At 42.0% G+C, this 21075-nt stretch overlaps 2 protein-coding genes across 3 annotated transcripts; one reads left to right on the forward strand and one right to left on the reverse strand.

The window, feature by feature from the left end:
- Window positions 1-1128: 1128 nt before the first annotated feature.
- Window positions 1129-10319, forward strand: bmp7b (bone morphogenetic protein 7b). Its single transcript, XM_026168731.1, has 7 exons — window positions 1129-1878; window positions 5537-5726; window positions 8597-8745; window positions 8844-9050; window positions 9395-9468; window positions 9554-9664; window positions 9755-10319. Exons 1-7 carry the CDS (start codon window positions 1482-1484, stop codon window positions 9902-9904), a joined length of 1278 nt encoding a protein of 425 aa, XP_026024516.1. The 5' UTR covers window positions 1129-1481; the 3' UTR covers window positions 9905-10319.
- Window positions 10320-11225: 906 nt separating this feature from the next.
- LOC113022846 (uncharacterized) lies at window positions 11226-16828 on the reverse strand. 2 transcript variants are annotated; one of them, XM_026168721.1, is made up of 4 exons: window positions 16670-16828; window positions 16229-16400; window positions 13598-14765; window positions 11226-12476 (listed from the first exon to the last, which is right to left on the reverse strand). In XM_026168721.1, the coding sequence occupies exons 3-4, from the start codon at window positions 14642-14644 to the stop codon at window positions 12096-12098; spliced, it is 1428 nt and encodes a 475-aa protein (XP_026024506.1). In that variant the 5' UTR covers window positions 14645-14765; window positions 16229-16400; window positions 16670-16828; the 3' UTR covers window positions 11226-12095. The 2 variants fall into 2 exon arrangements, with proteins under 2 accessions (XP_026024506.1, XP_026024507.1); XM_026168722.1 differs by lacking the exon at window positions 16670-16828 and having other exon boundaries at window positions 16229-16491.
- Window positions 16829-21075: the final 4247 nt, after the last annotated feature.

The raw sequence follows: 21075 nt of genomic DNA on the forward strand, positions 1-21075 counted from the left end.
TCAGTTAAACTCATCAAACTTAAATTGTGTTATTTGTATGTCTATGGGGATATATTCTGTGTAGGTCTTTAGTGCTAATGTTTTAGCCGTTGGCTGTAATGTTAGCTAGTTCATGGCTATAGGAGTCTGGGTCAGTTGCAACAGTCTGGGTTAGTTGTAACAATAATGCAGATGTTACAACTTACCACACTATTACTTTAACTTATATTAAACAAGTTGGGGCAACGACATCAGCAGAGAGAGGTTCACTGGTCGCATTTGTATATGCGGTTAATGCCATTGGCAACACAATTCCTCCACTGTTTGTGTTCCCACACATACATTATGCAGACCACTGTGACAGAGATGGACCAGTAGGAAGTACTGGTAGTGGAAATAAATCAGGATGGGTGCAAGAAACAGATTTCCTCATCTTTCTGAAGCACTTTGCAAACCACACCAAGGTAAGCCATGATAAAAAGTAATGGAATTGCGATGCTGGTGAACAACTACATTTTTCCAGCTTCATTGTTGTGTTCAAAATTGGTGCAAGAGTTGTAGGTTATAATGCCCACTGAGCCAATGAGGCCAACCTCAAGGAAGACCAACCAAAATTAATGAAATATTCAGTTGCAGAAAATTCCATAACTTGTCTTTTTTGGGGGGTTGGAATATGTTCAAAAGCTAGATTTCTGCATTCTCCCACACACACACACAGCTACATAAATGGCTCTAAGTGCATTCATGTGTTGAATAAACAAAGATTACATGTTAATGTTTTGTTAGTACCCTTATTTCATTGTGTTACATTTCACCCCAGGATATGTTACAACTAACCCAGACTATGGGGTTAATTGTAACATTTCACTCTTTGTGTTTGAGACCATACCATGCAATGGGTAATTGTGCTGCAGAGAAAATAGCTGCACTATTTAATAGTTGAGACATGTAAATACTTTGCATTACATTTTGAATCCACTACCTTAAAAGAGCTCCAATTTACAGACAGAAATGTCAAAAATGTTACAACTATCCCCGGTCTCCCCTACTAAAACTATGACCACAGAAAGAGGTCACAAAGACTGACTGTCAGGTAAGAAGGGATTACCACCAATGCAATGGTCTGACTGGACCCTGCATTCATAAACACAGGACGCTCTGTAGGTACCCCACACCCATCCGTGTGATTAACACAGAGCACTTCACTGTAGAATACAGCAGCCCCTCACCCCCGTTTTCTTATTCTGAACTGCTCCTGCCCCTCCCCAGACACACCGACCTTAGTAGGATCCATCCCCAAGTTGCCATTAAGACGAGCGGGCAGCTGTGGCACACCGAAGACCCACGCGCAACGGCAGATCATCAATGAATGATATTCGGTGTAGATAGGTGGCAGTGTGTTTGGTGTCAACCACACGCAGGAGGTATCTTTATGACGAAACAGCATCTCCAGTTTTATCTTTCGACTAATTCGAAGCGCGCGTAAAAACTGAGCTAAAATAATGTTGACAAGCGCCTTGGCAAAGATACCGTTCCTCCTGTCGTGGGGTTACTTAGTGCTGGCCACGCGGGTCGCGTTCTCCAACTTCTCCGTGGACAATGAAGTGCGCTCCAGCTTTATCCAGCGGCGACTGAGGGGCCAGGAGCGCAGAGAGATGCAGCGGGAGATCCTGTCGATCTTGGGGCTGCCGCAGCGTCCGCGTCCGCACGTGCACACCAAAAGCAATGCCGCCCCAATGTTCATGCTGGACCTCTATAACACTATTAGTATAGACCCAGAACAGCACAGGTATTCAAACTACGAGACCGTTTTACCAACGCAGACCTCCCCACTGGTGACCCCACAGGACAGCCGATTCCTAGAAGAAGCAGACACGGTGATGAGCTTTGTCAACCTCAGTGAGTAGAGCATGTGCGACTTTTGAAGTCAGGAAGTGTTTACTTGGTTTTTAGCGTTGTATTATTTGATTTAACCTGTTTTCTCTAACTCCTCCATGCTTAGATATATATTTAAGTACCCTAAGATTATATCACTTTTATGCACCAAGTCCACGTCGTTCATCCACATCTGAAACTCCTTCATATCCAAATGACTAAGTTACCCAACCAACTTTGTTTATGTGGATGGTTTGATTTAGTCATCTCAGAATTCAGTTTTAGAATGAGCCCTTTCTCTTTTTTAGTTCGTTTCCGGCAGCTGCAATACAACAGACAGCATTAAATGTTTCTGTCTGTCTCTCGTTTTTCTTTTGTAATCTGTTGTTTCTGACTCTTACTTTTGGTGACTTTCTTTAGTTGAAATCAAGCATTATGCATTCCAAGCTGTAAATGTTATGACAACATGTATGTATCTGGTTTCCCCAGAACCCCTTCAAAGCTCTCAGGGAGAGGCTTTAGCATTGCTTAGTTTCACATGACTAGAAATTGAACAGGCATTTCTCAAGTTCAAGGGAGTGAGAGATGAGTCGATGAAGACCGAGATATAAACTGCATCTAAGCATGGTTATTGGTTTAGTAATCTTCCAGGTGCCTGTGCGTGCATTCTTCCGTGCTTGCTTGAAGGGCAGTGGGAGCTTGGGTTTATTCAGACATTACTGAATTTATAAAAGGCAAATCCTGCTTTGTTTTCCATGGAGATTGTGTGGAAGCTCCAATATTACTATGGGAAATCAGCAGACCACATGCTGTTTGAGTGTGTGGTTACATCCCAAACCAGCTCTGATCTTTGGGCTTGCACAGTGTTATTTAGGTCAATGTGCAGAGAGTGGGGTTTGGTCACCTGAAATATGTCTCCAAGAAATCATTAACCTCCCTTTCTGATTGGTTGTCAGTGGTATCGAACTGAAGCTTTATATAACAGGGCCTATTAGAGTTATTTCTTTTCCAATGAGCACATAAAGATGTAGTTAATACAAAACATTTGGAGACCACAAGAAAATCTCAAACATAACATTTTATGTCCTCAGTCCTGAACTTTTAACTGACAGTCCTTAGCTAATGAGATCTGGAAAGCTGTTTCTGAAAACCAACAGCAGATTTGTGTGGTTTCACATTTGAGAACTTTGATTTTAAAGAGCAGTGAGAGGGGGGGACAGAGAAAGAAACAATGAGTGTGTATTATTTTGCTGTCAGGCTCACCACAGCCTCTTGTGCAGGCTCCCACATCGTGCTAAAGTGACTCTATCTTGGTGGTCTCTCGATGATTGCTTCAAGAGTGAACTGGATTACGGTATTTCCCTTCCAAAGACCGCAGCTTCCAATATGACGGAGAGCTGCTGCAACTAATTTTATCCTTTTATATAAATCCGGCCAATCTAATCAGTGTCTGTAAGTGATGTGAGTCGTGTTAGAGAGATGGGTAAAGATTTATAATGCGATTCACAGGTGCAACATATAAACATGCTTACTGTCACTATAAAAGGCAGCTATTGTGCTCTGCACATTTTCACTGTCTTTATACTGTTCTGCATTTCTCTGCTCCTCATCTTGACTCCTTGTTTACCACTTCTGCGGTCTTTCCCCTGACATGTGTACACACTCATCCAATATGCTTTCTCTTTTTTTCTTTCTTTTTTGCATTGACCACAGCACACCTGCAGAGCATGAGAACAGGCTTTTTTTTTGCACAGAAATGTCACCATGTTTAGATAAGATGCAAGAAACTCTTGTAGCGGGAGGAACGACTGAAGAACAGATGGATTATTGTGTTTTTCGAGAACAAGCAGGAAGACATGTGCTTGTTCTGCTAAGCCGATTGAACAAAAAAAACAAAATTCCATTAAGATAATTTTTTTCCACTCTGAAATGTATTACTGCCTTGTGTGTTTGTGTGTGTGGCTTCTCTTTTACGTGTTAAAGCAGATTTATGAAAAGGCTTTCTCTTCTTTGTCTTTGATAGTTCTCTTTCAGGGTTGTTAAACATAAAGGTCATGGATTCATGGATCTCGAAGGAAATTAAATATTTTATTTGTCATCACCTTTTATTTAAACTAAAGATAAAATGTTTCTGAAATTAATAGACTAAGTTGCATATCCTGTTTGTTTGTTTTTTTTAGTGCAGATTTGTGATCCATCTTTAAACTCCCATGCTGTGAAGAAGACACTTACTACAAAAATTGCAATAGGTTAATAGTGGCTCTGCAGCTATGTGGCCCTTTAGCGTTAGGGGTAATCCAAAGTGTTGAAATGCCTCCCAGAGGGAAGTTTGCATATCTGAGGTCTGATCTCTGCAGCTAATGGTCCCTAACGTAAACACACCAAGTCCTTACAAGCAATTATTGCTTTCATAAAATCACCCCTCTCTCCCTTCCAGCATTTAATTGCGGTCAAACAAATGACTAGCAGGGTTCAGAATGCACTGCTCTTAACGATGAGCGGCTTGTGCGTGTGTTTCTGCGCTAAGTGTTTGTAGACGTCTGTGAGTCAAAGCATGTGTGAGAGAGCTCTGCAGTGCCATGAAAAAAAAAAAGTTTCTAGCAATCGAGATCTTGTAAGGATGGATGTTTTTTTTGTTTTTGTTTTGTTTTTTTTGTTTTTTAAACAATAGTGTGCTCCATCAGTTGGAGTACAGGATGATGTCATTGCTGGTGATGTAGTGTGTACCAGTGAGCAGGATGTGTTTAACATGGCTAATCGCTGCTCCCCTCTGCTGCACACCTTCAGCAGAGACCCTGGCTGCTCTGCTGTTTCCAAGGACAAGCATGTTGACTAATGCTGTAAAAACATGACACTGGCAAGCTCCAGGAAGCTTCAGGGTCTTTCTAACCACTATTCATTTTTTTTTTTTTTCCTGGAAACTCTGAGTGTTGGAGAGCTTCAGCCGGCTCAGGACTGGGCGGAAACCTCGCAGTGTCACCAGCTACTGCTGCTCCACTTTCTCCTACAGTCAGGCTGAACTCACCGGATGGCGACGTATTGCAAAACGATCAGGGGGCTGTAATGGGCACAGACACTGGGTGTAATGGCACATGTGAATTTGTGTGCCTCTCTATGCTTTATGTGAGCGTGTTTGTAAAAGTACACTAGCTGCTGTGGTTTTCCGGGCTGCGCCTTAACTGGGCTTTTCTTGTGGTCAGCACATGTGTGCAATTTAAACAGGGAGCCAAACTGAGCCATGAGTATTTTTTTTCTTCCTTTCCTTCACATTGGCCTGTATGGCAAACTTGGCTAAAGTGATGTTTAGATCAGTCATTTTACTCATGGCAGCAGGATTTTTCCTATTTCAACCCGAGTGCTTCCGAGCTGCGGGCAGAGCAACACACATCAGAGAACTGACTGAATGTTTTGAGAGACCACAGTTGCTTTACCATCTGATTGCACTAAGTGGTTTGCCTTAGTGCCTTTTCAGTGTCTGTGCAAACTTTCTTTTTGAAGGTCAAAAGGGTTTTTTTTTCACCTTGTGTGTTTGTGTGTGTGTGTGTGCCTCTGGGAGAAAACAATAAACCGTTTATTATGGCAATGTTGTAACCAGATGGTCTATAAGGGGGATAATCCTTTTTAAAGCACATCAAAGCCACCACCTGCTCTTCAGGTTTGTCTGTTCGTTGTCGTCTTGTAGTTGATCAGGATCAAGATCTTCTCCTCCAGCGCCATGCTACAGAGTTTCGCTTTGACCTTTCACGTATTCCAGAGGGAGAGGCCATCACAGCAGCAGAGTTCAGGATTTACAAGGATCTCATCCAGGAGCACAGTGAGAACAAAACATTCAGAGTGAGTCTCTACCAGGTGCTGCAGGATCCTCCAAATGGGTAAAGAGAGTTTCTTATTTGCTCCTTTCTCTGTTCTTAATTGATATTATCATATATGTCAACCCTTCTTTTTTGAATTCATTATTTCTCTGATCATTGAGCTCGACTCCATGGTTTGAGTCCTCTTGCTGAATTTCAACAGGCTAAACACTTGTTTTTCTTAGAAAATGGGTTGTTGGGCTACGTTTCCCCACAGCTTATTTGTGCTGATGTTCGTGTCAGTACTGCCACTGTTGACACAGAAATTAGTGTCAATTACGGAAATACAGTGGTTCTCTCAGAGTGGTTTACTCTCACGCTGTCTGAGAAAATCAGCTCCCAGGAGACCGGTGTTTATATCACACAGCTGAAGCTACAAAATGACACCAAACCATCAACACGTCAGTTTTTCTATTACGCAGTTATCTCTCCATCATGCCTCCGGGTTTTCTCTGCCAGTGTCTGATATGTTTTTAACTTTCTTTTTATTTTCCTTGTTGAAAGCCGCAGGTGAATTTACACACCAACTTCCCTCTAACCTCAGGGAAAAGTCTGTTTTGTTTTGTGTTGCATTGTTAACACAGATGTTTTGAAACTAACCAGCGAGCTAGACCTGAAATAATAATTTGATCAATAAATTAGCAGTTTCAACATTTTTATTTCGATAACTTAATCATTTGGATATTTTTTTCAAGCAAAAATGACATAAAATCCCCCAGAATAAGCTTTTCACATGTGGATAAAAACTAAAACTCACTACAACATTAAGATTTCCTCTGATACATTGATGTAACTGCATACTTTTCCTGTGTATTGCATTAATTTTTATTAACTTGCGGTAACTGGCAATTCCTAGAGTTGGTCATCTTTTTTAAAAACTTTATTTACATGTACATCAGGCTTTCTCACTGTCTGAGGCCTCATTGGATCTTTTTAAGGTCGTTATTTCTTTGGCTTTGAGAACTCAAAACTTTACAATAACAACCATTAAATCACATTTATTATTTAGGCTGCTAATGAGAATACTGGTATTGTGTCAAAACATTAATTTGCAAAGCAATAAGAAATTATAGATACCAGTGTAATATAAAATAATGTGGTGTATGTCATAAGATGCCTGATTTACTGATTCTTTTACATTTACATTACATTTTTATACCTTCAATGCCAAATTAATGTTTTGAATCTGAAAATATTTCCATTAATATTCTTCATATTTGTTGCTTTTGAGAAGGTGCTCAAATTTTGGTTTCACAATTTTAAATAAAATCAGACTTTTGGAACCATCGAAAATCCACAGATTTTAAGACCCTTATGATGGAAACTTTTAGAAATCCTGCTGACACAATTTAAGATTTAATAAAGGGGGGAAAAAACCCTCCAGGTTTGTATTTCAGTCCAAAGAGAAACTCATGGAAATGATCACAGGCACAAACAACACCTACATTTTGTTTCTTGACTGACCCCCAAAAAAGAAGCCAAAACTGTAAAAGTCAGTCTCTCAAACAATTTCTTTCTGAGATTTGTGGAGCTAAAACTTAATGTTGAGTCTTCATAATTAAAACGAATTAATAAAAACGAATTAAAACTAAAGATAAAGATTCATAACAAATACAGCTTTTCTAAAGAAAACGTGTAGAGACATGACAAACATCCAACTGCAGAGGACCAGTCATTAGAAAAATGATTACGACAGGATTTACAAAGAAACTCGTACTAGGTTTTTATATTTGGTCAGAAGCTTGTAAGATGGCTGATAACACACAGCACCACCCCGTCGGTGTATTTCACTGGTCCTATTGTATCAGCTGAATTAAAGCCGGTCAGCAATGATTTAAAATCATGGGTTTGGATAAAAAGGGGTCATGTGCCAGCCAGTAGGTGTAGATTAAAGTGTTTTATCTGTGAGAGTGGGGCTGCCGGCAGCACCATTGTCATTCAGACACACAAAAGCCACTCCACACAGACGAGCAGGCAGCAGGACAAAAGACAGACGTCTGAAACTCAGACTATAAACAAAGCAATTCTCTGTTGAGATCTGCCCCTAAGCGGACACACATCAGCATTAAAGTGCTGCTTTGATAACATTCAAAGTGGGAGGACTGCATGATTTAGAGGGGTAGCTGTCAGGGAATTTAACTGAGGTGATGCTTTTACATTTTAAATTAGAACCGTTTCATTCGCTTCCACTTTGCATTTATTTCCTGGAAATGTCAGCATCATATAAAACGCTGTGCTGTTAAAGGAGTGATAAAACCACACACACACACACACACACACACACACACACACACACACACACACACACACACACACTGCTGCAATGAATTTTTCCCTTCAGCTTGGACTTCAGCAAATGAAATGTGTCCACTTAGATTAAACTCGAGTCTCTAACCATTGACTGGTACAGTTTCTCTGATCCGTCTCCATCGTGGGTTTACCCTCAAACACATTGCTGAAGCTTAGCACTTTAACCTCACTGTAACTGGTGAACTTCAGCTCCACTGTACTGGTATAGTGAGCTTAAACAAAACAAAAACATAACAAGTGGTCCAGTACTTCTGCACTCTAAGTCATACAGGATCTCACATATGCTTTTGACATTTGTGGTGTATTAAATACTGAAAGCCAAACATTTTCCCAAGCATACCACATTCCTTTAGATGTGTTTGTATTTTCAAAAACGTCCACGGGTTCCATAAATTTCACCGAGGAATGAAATCCATTTGCAGTGAAAAACAACCCATCATGGTGGGGTTTCACTGCATTTTAAGTTGTGTTCTGTGGAAAAGTCGATCAACTGAGTCCGCCCGGGAAAGATTTTACTTTGCACTTGGAGCTTTTCTGCACTGAAATCCCTCGAGTGTGTTTACATTTCATTCTGTCCTCAGTGACTTGGAGCTGTTCCTGCTGGACCGGCGAGAAGTTCTGGCTTCAGAAGAGGGATGGTTGGTCTTTGACCTGACCACCACGAGTAACCTGTGGCTGGTCAACCCTGAGCATAATCTTGGCTTGCACTTGGTTCTTGAGGACAGTCATGGTCAGTGATTATCCAAAATTGATTCTACAAAACTGAAAAATGGAGTGTGATCCATGGTAGTAATATTAAATAAATCAATAAATAATTGATTTCTGCAGGTCAGAAGAGAAACCCCCAGTTAGCTGGAGTGGTAGTGGGCAGTGGGCCTCAGGACAAGCAGCCATTCCTGGTTGTCTTCTTCAAAACCAATGAGGTGCGACTCCGCAGCGTTCGTTCAGCCAATGGCCAAAAGGGGCGCCAGTCAAGCCGCTCTAAACCCCAGAGGACTGTTCAAGATGCACTGAGGGCAGTGGAAGCTGCAACAGGTTACTGAACCCCTAAACCCTCTTTTCCCAGATGAAGACGACCTCCCTTGTACCCTTAATGATGAGTTTTGACAGCTCAATGTCAATAAAGACGTGATTTGACATTTTTCCAGGGGCAGCAGTAATAAGCTGTATAGGTAGAGCTCACCCTGACTAACATCTGATACACACTCAGTCATTTTGTTCTGAAAACAGGCCTGAAATATAACAGAAACCACTCAGTTCAAAAAAGGAATGCAAAGGTTACTCCTCGTAGGCGTCTAAAGAGTTAAAATGTCACTCATGAGCGGAGTCATTTCAGGAGCTTTAAGAACCTGTTAACTGATATTTGCTTTTGTTTTCAGCCAATATCGGCATCTCTAAAGAAGGATGTAAAAAGCACGAGCTGTATGTCAGCTTCAAGGATTTGGGATGGCAGGTAAAAACTAAAATTTATCAACACTTTTTTGAAAGCATTTCTTCAAAAGTGACAATTAACAAACACTTAAAAAACCTCTGACCAGGACTGGATCATAGCACCAGAGGGCTACGCAGCATATTACTGTGAGGGAGAATGTGCTTTTCCTCTGAACTCCTACATGAATGCCACCAATCACGCTATTGTGCAAACTCTGGTAAGCCTCAAACGATCCCTGATTAAAGGCATTTCCTCTGTAGCCTCTGCTCTCCCTGAGGATATATTTTGTATTTCTTCTGTGCCACAGGTGCACTTTATCAACCCAGAGACGGTGCCCAAAGCCTGCTGTGCCCCAACACAGCTCCACGGCATCTCTGTGCTCTACTTCGACGACAGCTCGAACGTCATTCTCAAGAAATACCGCAACATGGTGGTCAGAGCTTGTGGCTGTCACTGACTACTCATATTCCCATCTGTGACGCGTACAAATCCAGAGAGATGCTGAAGAAAGGCGGAATCAGAGCGACGATTAACTGACTGGTCACCGGAGAGCTCTTGCCACAGAGCTTTATTCTGGGGGTCTGTTTTTTTAATTTTTTTATATGACCAGCAGCTGAGCCAGCTTTAACCACTACCACAGCCCAAATAGAGCTACTGGTCACAAAAAGGGATTTTATGGATTTAATTTTTTTTATATACCTTTGTGTGAAACTAGAGAGACTGCATCGAAAGGACTTCGAGCAGTGTGCAGAAGTTTCATAAGCTCAGAAGGAACCTGTAAAAAGTACTGGCAGTGGTGTGCGCTATCATACATGCAACAAACATCTCTATTTGAATTCTTTTTAAAATAAGAATAAAGAGTTTTGTCTTTTGTGGTAATTTAATTAAAACAGACTTTACAGCTCATAAAACTGTAAATCTTCCTCTTGAAGCCGCTCACCATCGTTTTTGGATGAACCTGTGTTTAGATGAGAGAAATGAAGGCAGTGAGGTAATGCCAGTGGGATAGATTCATAAACATTGCAGTTGTTCAGAGATTTGCCAAAATATTAAACCCACTCGCAGGTGAAGTAAAAAGCATTTAACTGTGTTTTCATAATGAAATGTTCTGCTGGGAATCGTGTGAACGTGCCACCCACCTGAACATTGTCGCAGGCCTCGCTCAGCAGGACAAATCACTCAGGAAAACGCTTAAGCATCACAGCAGATTCCCTAGATCCCAGTCTGGTTGAGAATCAGTGGGCTGACCTGGAACAAGGCTGGTCAATGAAGGCTCTGACTGCTAACCTGTTCAATCCACACGACCTGCTACGAAATCCAACATCACTCCTCCATCTGCTCTATCCACACTTTGTCTGGTGTCAGAGCAGAGCTGCAGCCGGACTGTATATTTTATCGCATTAAGAAAGTCTAACCAAGATTTCCTTTTTTTTTTTTTTCCTCAAACATTTTCTCAGCAGAAGTATTATTCGCATGTTTGGCTTGTAAACAACGCCTCTGTAAGTACTGAATGGGCTGCACAGTTAACACATGGAATATTTATTTCTTCAGCTTTGCTTCACCTACAGCACCTTGTGTCCAATAACTCTGCCATTATTATTATTAACTCTACATTTAAAGATCATCCTATTCACTTAAAATGAACTGTTAGGCGAGCCGTGTACACGCACACTTTCCAGTCTTTTTCATGCCCACTCTTAACAGTGGGACACATTCAAAAAGGAGCATCAGTACAAAAAAGAAAGCACAGCATATGCACAATACAATATATCCAGGCATTTAAAAAAAAGGCATTTATACCGACATCACCGAGAAGCTTTGTGCCTCTAACGTAGCATATTACACTCACACATCACAGCCCACGCTTTTAAAAGCACAGGTTAGACCTGTTATCGAAGAAATAGAGGTAGAAGCGTAAAATGAAATCCTTCTCATGTAGCGAAAAAAATCCCGTTCGTTGTAAATCTGAAATTGTCAAATTGGTTAAAGTATCCAGTTTCCAATTCGGAGCGAAGTTTCCTTTTGTGATCACAAAGAACTCTTACATAATACCAGGCAGGAAAGAGAGAAACTATCATGAGCAGCGAAGACCTGAGGGAGTATTTTTTTGTGCTTTTCAAGGAACGTGGGCTGATTTAGTCAGAACTGCTAGAAATAATAATATGAACACTTACATCAGAGCCAAAAACTCAAACACGCTGTCCTTTGAACTAACAGGATTTCCCTCAAACGCATTGTTACTGAAGCGGTTTTATGTGGCAACACAAATTTTACACTTTGGTTCTACATTTCAAAAAGAAAACGTGTCACATAGCCTGAGTTCTTGCGTATAAGATCTGAATTATGTGCTGCTGCAGACTTTGTGTAGGCTTACAGCAGATGCAATGTCGAGCTCTGACACGATTCATGTTGTCAGCGTGTGATCCCTGACTAACCTTGACAAATACAGCATGTGTTATCACACCTCCGGGGGATCCTGAGAGTTAATCTTTCCTCTTTAAGCGGTTCCTCCTTAGATACAATCATCATACCGACAGTCAAGCACAGAAATATGATTCAGGAGGTAGAATGACAGTAAATACAGGCTGATTAGAAAAGAGCTGAAAAGCAACCAGCTAGCTCCCTGCAAATGAAACAGCCACTGTTCACTACATGCAATTAGTTCCTGGACCTCTCAGCTCAGGGGCTGAGAAGTGCCTCCTGCGGACCGCCTCTGCGCCCCTCTTCGGCTCCAGTGCTTGTTCCCCTGGCCTTGTGGGAAGCAGTGTGCTCGGGCCAGATTGTGGATGTGTTGCTTTTAGGGGCTCACACCCTTCCTCTTCTAACTTCTCGGGTGAGGTTTTTGGCTCCGATGTGGCTGGCTGTGGAGCCTGGGGAGCTAATACAGGTGTGAGAGCCAGGCAGACATCCCCTACGCTGAGCTGGTGGCACTGCAGGCCGCAGATGCGGGCAGTCCTCTGAGGGCTGCAGGAAGACCAGCCGCGCCCACGCACGAAGAACGGGTACTCCACATACACATCCACCAGCTCCTGCAGGAGGCAGACAGATGCATACAGAGGAAGCTGTGAGACAAGCACGGCTTAGACGTTTGCTCACTAGAGGGTGGTGTTGTTCCATTATGGTGGATCTATTCATAGTTCATGTAACAGCAAGGAGATAGAATTAACAGTACACATGGATTTCAGGTTTTTATGCATACAAAAATTCACTTGTTACACCATCAGGTTTAAAAGCAAGAATATACTGATTGAATTTTCTGCAGGTAAGTACACACCTTTTAATTGACCCAATTATAGATTTTTCTTCATCTTGTGCTAAACATTGCAGAACCTAAAGAAAAAATGGCTTTCAGGCATGAGGCAGATCTTACTGGATATCTTCTTTTCTTAACTGCCAACAAACTCAGATCATTTCCCTGTTTGCAGCACTCTCCTTTGGCCTTAAAATTACTACTGAAGGCAGCCACAAAAATAGCAACAGACATACAGCTCCATCTTATAAAAAAGCTGCTTTATTTCCCAAAACAGCTGGCTGCTGCAGTGTTTTGCAGAAGACACAGATACAGGAAGTGCAAATGCTCCTGACTATTTTCAGCTTCAGATTAATACAAGCTTTCTATGCTAGTATTTTTCACAGCCTGTAGTATTTTATTGCAAATCCCACAGCGCACTCAAGGTGTTGCTAACAGTTTTCTTGGCGATAATGGAGCGCCATGGCATGGAGGATAAGCTTGGGATGCACATGCATTACACCTTTAATTCAAGCTATTCATGCATTTGAATTTGCCATTTAAAAATTTCACTAAGTTCAGTTATTATCTTTTATGTACGTGAGTGTGTTTAGGAAGACAGTGATGCATGTAACCAGGTAACACAGGAATGTACTCTAATGTATGTCTGGTGTAAGGATAGCAGCTGTTCTGGATTGTAAATACCATTAGGTCTGAGAATAGCGGCTAAAAAGCATCATAAATACCATAAAAAATAAAATAATGGTTTAGAGCTTTTGAGCAGAAGTCAATAAATTAATGTTTTTTACACCATCTAACCACAAGATCCAGATGCTCTTTTTGGTGGGAATACTACGTTAAAAGAATAGTAACAATAATGTGTGCTATGAATATTAACACCACAGTGGGAATTTCTTTCACCTGGCTCTGCTGGTCATGAAGCATGATGAGGAGGCGGGAGATTGAGGACGAGGAAGTTGAAGGGGAGATACTCTGCACCGTGCAGCAGCTCAGGCGCAGGTCTGGACAGGCCAGTGAGCCAAGCAGGAAGTCTTCAGTTTGCAGGTGCTCTACCCTCCTCAGCCGCCCATCCCTGAGCTCAATCAGAGAACCGGCCACAAAGTGAGGGAGGAGCCAGGGGAAACTGTTAGGAGAGGCGGTGGAGGAGGAAACATGCTCAGAGGAGGGCCTCGTGGAAGCGTCCTCCTTCGTGAAGCCGCCAGCGCTTTTGGAGTTGTTTGGGGAAACTTGCATGACGGAATGTCCTGAAATAGAGGCAGCCTTTGTTGATCTGTGCGACAAATCAGGTCGAAGTTTGGGGTTCTCACGGGGAGAGTGAGGTAGGCTTGTGCTCAAAGGTGAAGTACTTGCCCTTTCGACCCTGGGAAAATACTCTGTTTTTCTCTCTCCTCTCCTCATGTATGGACCTTTATGCCTGCTGTAGGTCTGCCTCTCTGCGCTCAAACTCTTCTCTCTTGAAGTCTTGTGCTTCTCCCAGCTGTACGCTCCACTCGCTCTGTGGAAACCCTCCAGGGAGACAGCGTTGAATCTGGAAGGATAGTACGGATGGCCTGGGTGGAGTGCAGGTGTGCCAGATATGTGGCTTTGGTGCTGATAGTGGTTAGGAAAGTCCCATCCAGGGTGCAAGGGGTTGAACTCTCTCCACTCTGCCCAGCCATGATGCTCCCTGAATGCAGAAAGAATCTGCGGTTTGGACCTGTTAGGTGTGGGTGTGTGCATCCAGGGCTGGTACAGGGCAGTAACCCGTCTCGGCACGGGCTGGAATGGGCCAGTGTGCTTTGTGGTGAGTTCGGTGTGGCTCTTGTAAGGGTATGGCGCCTTAAAGTTTGCAGCATCGCACTGCTGTTGCTGCTGCTGCTGAAGTGGCGAGCTTGGTCTTTGGTCCCTCTTCTTGAGCGGGAGGCTGTCCCTACCCGGGACCAGAGCCGAGTTTGTTGTGAAGCTCATGGGCTCGAGCTGATCGTCACTCACACCGACACTCCCGAAGAACTACAGGTGGCGTTGTGATCATGTGACACGGGCTCCATTAGTCTCTTGGCAACTGTCGCCGATCCAAGGTCGCCACAATCTGAACAGCAGGAGAAACAGTTACTAATGCACTTCATATCCCCACAGACAAGTTGTCAAGCTGGAGAAAATAACTGAATTTGCCTTCGTAGAGTCTCTCTTACTCTGGTGTTTCCCCTGTCTCTGAAAAATTCACAGAACTTTCCCTCTCTCCCCTCCCGCAAAAGTACAACATGGTGAGATCAGTGCCTGTGAATATCCTTCCACATCTGAACAAAAACTCCTCCATCAGCTTCAAATTACAGCTTTCCAACCACCAATTGCCATATTGACAGGGCTAAGTTTGATGGACACCTACCAGCTCCTTTGTAAAAAAAAAAAAAAAAAGAAAGAAAGGAAAAGTTACTATGGTTACAAAGTGCTGTACACTGTGCTTGGTGGAGGCATGAGTGTAGCGGAGACGAGGCAGAGCAAAATGTTAGTGGTGGGTGTAAACTCAGGGGTTAGATTTTATCAGTAACACAGTAAACTTTGAGGTTAATAAGGTCGGTCAACAATGATGAGGAAAATATGTGTGTTAAGTGACTAAATGTGAGAGGGATGTTAAACACACAGACCAAGCTTGCATGTTTCTCATAATGAAGAGAACCCCCTCCAGCACCTACAGAAACCCTATCATCCTTCTTACGTGCATGCACAGTTGTGAGTCAGCTCACTGAGGTGGGCTAAATATAAGCAGTCTGTGGCCAGACACACACCAGTTTCAAGACGCTGCAGACATGCTCTTTCATATATATATATATATATGCATAAAGTGATGCAGGGAGGTAAAGGACAGCAGAGGACTTTTACAGCCTGCCAATGCAAAGCTCATCTCATTATGTCATCATCAAAGCTGAGCGCCGCCGCTGAAAGAACTTCTTTCACTCATCTTGACAGTCACGTCTCTGACATAAAGCTGCTTCTCTGTTATGTGTGCGCGTATCTGTGTGCGCGTGTGGTATCAGACGACACCCACACAGCGACATTCCTGTGCGAGCACCCGGCGTTATATCAGGACGCATAAATAGGTAACTATTTGTCAGCTAAACGCTTGCAGTGTGAATGTAAATTAATTCAAATGGAATCGAGGTGTGGGCCACTCACTCACAGTGACCTACACAGGTACAATCAGATCGTGCGTCCGACAGGCCTGCTCATGACAGTTTCTCCATGCTCAGTGACCATATGAGGCGATCGTGATCACTACAGGTTGCTAATCTATGGAAATGAAATGTATACACAGCAGCATTTAGTGTGTTTGATGCCTTTATGGTCGAGATAATCTGCGCCGAGGTCAGTACTGTTTGCATATCAGTAGTGGCAATATTGCGCTTAGTTTGCTCGATGCTTTCTTTCTGTGAAACTGAATATAATCAGGTTTAACCTCTGTAACCAGTTCAAGCAAAGAGTTTCTCAGACATGCATTCAGAGCACAAAATCATCTCCTTCAAAAAAAAGATTATCTAAGGATGATACACTTACTTGCATGTTTTTCCATTCATCCATTTGTGTCTGCCTGTGCATCCATCTTCACAGAGAATATCCATCCATGTTCAGGTCCAACAGGAGCGCCGACTTTCCACAAACACACACGCACACACACACACACACACGCACACACACACACCTGTCTGTCTTGTGTCGTCCTCGCAGGCTGGGGGAGGAAAAAAGCCAAACGGAGCAGAGTGAACAGAGGCATCCAGACAAGCTCAACAGACTGTCTATTAGACACACACTCCTCTCTTCTTTCTCCTCTCTTCTTTTCTCTTCTCCCCCCTCTCTCTCTCTCTCTTCCCTCCTACTCGCTTTTACATTTTACACTCCCACTCTGCTCAGCCAGTCAGTCAGCCCTTAACCTTTCTCAGACTGATTTCATGCCTCTCCCTCCCTCTCTCTCAGTCTCTCACACCTGAACTTGCTCACCCTGTGTTTGCTGCCGAGTGGCACTTTTAGCTTCTCTTCCATTTGTAATCATCCTTCCTCTCCATGTTCCACGCGCTCCCTCTCCCTCACTCTGTGGCTCGCTCTCCGTCTCCCTCTCTCTCTGTTGTTGGGTGTATAATTAGAAATGAGACTGCTGTGCAACTCCTCAGCTGATGGTAGGCGTATGACTGCCTGATGGCTTTGGCGCTTTGCCTGGTGGAGTGAGGGCGGGAAACCATAGCTTTAGCCTGGGCATGCTCACACACACACACACACACACACACACACACACACACACACACACACACACACACACACACACACACACACACACACACACACACACATGCACATACAAGCAAATACGACAAAAAAGAGCCCACAAAACAGAAATCTGAGAACACAAAGTCTTGCCTTGCTGTTAATTCTTCCTGTTTCTCACTTCCTGTTCTTTTTTTATCTTGACTAAAGTATTCAGAGATTCAGCCTTAAGCACACATGCTAACCCTCTGGAAAACAGTATCATAACAGTTGGTTGTCGTGTGGGAAACATTCTGCTTTCTCATCTGACTTTAAAACACAAGAAAGAGGACACGGCTTTTGATGTACGGCTGCCTCAGCAACACAGCAGCCTGGGTCCCAGCTACTGATTGTATTTTATTTTTTTGCAGGGCCTCAGCAGGTGAACCCCCAGTCATGGGAAAGCCTACGCGTAATTCAGTTTGTGGTGAAGAGGATTTCTTACTTTGAGTCACATCATGCTTCCTCTGCCCACTCTCGCTTTCTGTATCTGCCTCTCTTTTGATTTTTCTTCTTCTTTTTTTTTGTAATCCACTGGTGTACGCACATACGCACACACAAAGAGAAAGTTCACAGCATGTTAAGCGATTGCATTGCATACCTTTGCCACAACCAGCATATTCAGGCTAAACCACCACAACCACTGACATTTAGAAAAGAAATGTTTTTATTGATAGAAATCGCCAATGACTCCCACTACTTCCCAACTGCTACATCTACAGCTTGTATTTACAGTTTCAGTTTAGCGCTTGGCACAGACACCAAGTGTGACTTTCAGTAGTGAAAGTTTCCATGCTTGTGCACAGGGAGTTAGAGGTTTGCAGTTTTCACAAATGTCATGCCTTTGCACGATTCACGCATGACTGAAATATCTTTTTTTGTTTTTGTTTAAATATATCTGTTTGTTATCTACCTATGCAGACCAGACATATGTTTATATATTTTTTCTTTTGATAATGTTCTCGTTTGTTTGTTTGCTTTCTGTGGATGATCAGCAAGTCGGCTTCTATTGTGCTGATTCTTGTTGTACAGATTCTTGCAATGACTCACATCAGTATCTTTTCCTGCTTGCATCTGAAACCAGACACTGTTTAAAAGCCACTTTCAAGTGCGATGCTGTGTTTTGGAAAAAAAAGAGAGGGGGGGGGGGGGAGGCAGTGATGTAATGCTGCTCGAAGCCTCTGCATGCAAATATTGTATAATCAGCAAGTCCTGCTTAGAGAACATGGAACTGACGCCTCTTGGCCACTAGACGGTGCTCAGGACACACAAACGATCAGACATAGTGCTGGGTGATGGTTTTCTCTCACACTGCTACCTGTCCTTTTTTTGCCACTTGAAAACTATAATTGTGTGGATGCTTTAAGCATCCACACTATTGAGTTCCTCTTGGGACTTCCGTACACTTTTTGGCACTTAACTACTTCCACAATTTTCAGCCGATTTTCACCGTTCAAATTTTAAAATATTCTGCTATTTCTGCTAATTCCTGCTATGTCTTTTGGTATTTTTCACTATTATACTTTTTAAAATATTAAGCTTAATTTGTCCCATTTAAATGAATGGGAAACTTCTGCAATTCTGCTAAAATTTGCTTGTTTCTGAAACTTAACTACTTCCTCATATTTTCACGTAGAACAACCATTCAAACTTTAAAATGTTCTCAAATTATTGGGCTATTCAGGTATGATTCAGCTTTTTCAAATCTTTTACCGTTTTACTTTTATGCCTCTTAAAGTTTTCAGTTGCAAAATTGTGATTTTTCACAAAATACATGCGTTGTTATGGTTGCTATGCACTTGGCTTCCAGTATGCCACTGAAGGTTTTGCAGTCTTCTCTTCATGTCCGAACAACTTCTTGCTACTTGCTCAATTTTCACTCAACTTCCACAAATTATACATCAAAACGTAGGTATTTTTGCTGGGTTTCTGAAAATGTCACTATCATTGTTGTGGGATTTATAGAATTTTGGCAAATCTCCTCAGACCAACACAAAGTCACAAAACTCTCCATAGAAAGTCAATGGAGAGCTTGTTCAAAATCACCGCTTGATTTCTGTAATGAGAGGCATATTCGAATCGTCATATCTCCTTAACGAAGCAAAGTTAAGACATAAGGCTTGTCCCAGTATATCTTCAGACACTCCTGACGCTCACAATTCAAGAATTATTTTCTCACCTATTACCGTTCTGAAATGAGTTAGACTTGTTTGAGGGTAGAAAATTTGTCCTTCGCTCAGATTTCTTCAGATTTCAAACTCTGGAAATGAACCACTTTTTTCTCTCGTCATATCTTTTTAATGGATTTCCACAGAGACCTGAAAATTTCCATGATTGTTCACCAAAGCCTGCTGTCTCTTACGGTGAAAGAATGATATTGATACTCCAAATAGATTTAGAGTTAGAAAGCGTTGTTTGAGGGCAAGTCAAGGCAGTTTTTGCTTTGCTCTACTCAGTTATGGTGCATTAGAAGTCAATTATCTTTAATAATTCATATTTTAATGATAAATTGTCAACACTTTAAGATTCCCCCATCTCTTCTGAACAAAACGGTGTAAGAATGACCGTTCTAGCCCCTACGGTTAGGAAATTATGGTCATTTGTTTGAGGGGAGTTGTCATTATGAGAAATAGACTGCAAAAATCCTGTGTCTCTCTGTGCTGCGTGCACCTGTTTTGGCGGGAAAAAGTGCACAGGCTCTCTGATTGGTGGATTCAAATTCAGCAGCTCCAAGGCTGCTTGACTGAGCTAGAAACTTACTTCTCTCTCTGTGTGTGTGTGTGTGTGTGTGTGTGTGTGTGTGTGTGTGTGTGTGTGTGTATGTGTGTGTGTGTGTGTGTGTGTGACAGAGAGAGAGAGAAAGGCTTTCAATGGGATGACCTCATTCTAAGCTTCAAATTCAATATATTTAGACTGGTTGACTGAATTGGATCTTGTGTGTGTCTCTCTCTGTGCATGTGTGTTTCCTTATGTGTACATATTTCTGATTGTGTGGCTGTTATATACTTTTTTTTGCTGATTTTTGTCATTTAACAAGTATATTTGAGGGACCCTCAGCATGTTCAGCATTTTTTCAGCTGTCCATTTTGCTTATCCGATTTTTCTGTTTAACTCATTACTATTGTGCTAAATCATACTATTTCTGCTTTTAATAGGATTTGTGCCAAATATAGTATTTCTGCTTTTTATAGGATTTGTGCTTAATATACTATTTCTGCTTTTTATAGGATTTGTGCTTAATATAGTATTTCTGCTTTTTATAGGATTTGTGCTTAATATACTATTTCTGCTTTTTAAAGGATTTGTGCTTAATATAGTATTTCTGCTAAATGTAGTATTTATGCTTAATCATACTATTTCTATATATTTCTGCCAGATCCCCAGGCAGCCAATCCTCTGTGAGGACTCAGACATTCAAATATACAGATCACGGCCTGCACGGCCTCCCAGCCAGCCAATCATATCTGAGGTCTTCCGTTTCCTCTCTCGTCATATCTCAGTGACGGATGTACATAGAGCAATGTAAATAGCAGTCAAAGTACACCAAAGTCCGCTGATTCACCCAGTGCAATAATTATGCTTCTAGTCCACCTATTTTTTGAGTTACACAACGTTTTGTAACTCCAAAAAACGGCGTATTTCGTCTCTCACCGCGATCTAATTCTGACTCCTCATCAGCCTGTTTTTCAAAGCGCCTGCTCTCTTTCCCAGTGGCGCAGTTGGTAATGACACGGGTCTGCAAGCCAAAGATCGTGGGTTCGATTCCACCTTGGTCAACATGTTTTTTTCACTACAAATTAATACACTGTCACAGACCAGTAATTCATATTCATCATTTATTACAATTCTGCAAACTTTTATGATTTTACCAGCTTTTCTAATATGGACCTCACATTCTTGTTAACACTCCATGGCACAAATACTCTTCCCTTTAGGCTATTTCTCCCATTTTAAAGTATTACTCCTCCATAATTGTATTTCTGTTAAATCAAAGTACTTTTACTACATCTTAGTACTTCTGCTCAATCATAGTATTTCTGCTAAATCATAGTATTTCTGCTACTTTTTGGTACTTGTGCTAAATACAGTATTTCTGCTAAATCATA

The sequence above is a fragment of the Astatotilapia calliptera genome, chromosome 5 (genome assembly GCF_900246225.1).
Source record: "Astatotilapia calliptera chromosome 5, fAstCal1.2, whole genome shotgun sequence".
Taxonomy (NCBI): domain Eukaryota; kingdom Metazoa; phylum Chordata; class Actinopteri; order Cichliformes; family Cichlidae; genus Astatotilapia; species Astatotilapia calliptera.

Bases quoted from the DNA above. Each gene is read 5' to 3' on its own strand.
- LOC113022846 (XM_026168721.1), bottom strand. From the start codon at position 14,644: ATGAGCTTCACAACAAACTCGGCTCTGGTCCCGGGTAGGGACAGCCTC. The intron at 12,477-13,597 runs GTGAAAGAAATT...TGCCTCCTGCAG, and splicing joins TTCATGACCAGCAGAGCCAG to GAGCTGGTGGATGTGTATGT.
- bmp7b (XM_026168731.1), top strand. From the start codon at position 1,482: ATGTTGACAAGCGCCTTGGCAAAGATACCGTTCCTCCTGTCGTGGGGT. The intron at 8,746-8,843 runs GTCAGTGATTAT...TGATTTCTGCAG, and splicing joins GGTTCTTGAGGACAGTCATG to GTCAGAAGAGAAACCCCCAG. The intron at 9,665-9,754 runs GTAAGCCTCAAA...TCTGTGCCACAG, and splicing joins ACGCTATTGTGCAAACTCTG to GTGCACTTTATCAACCCAGA.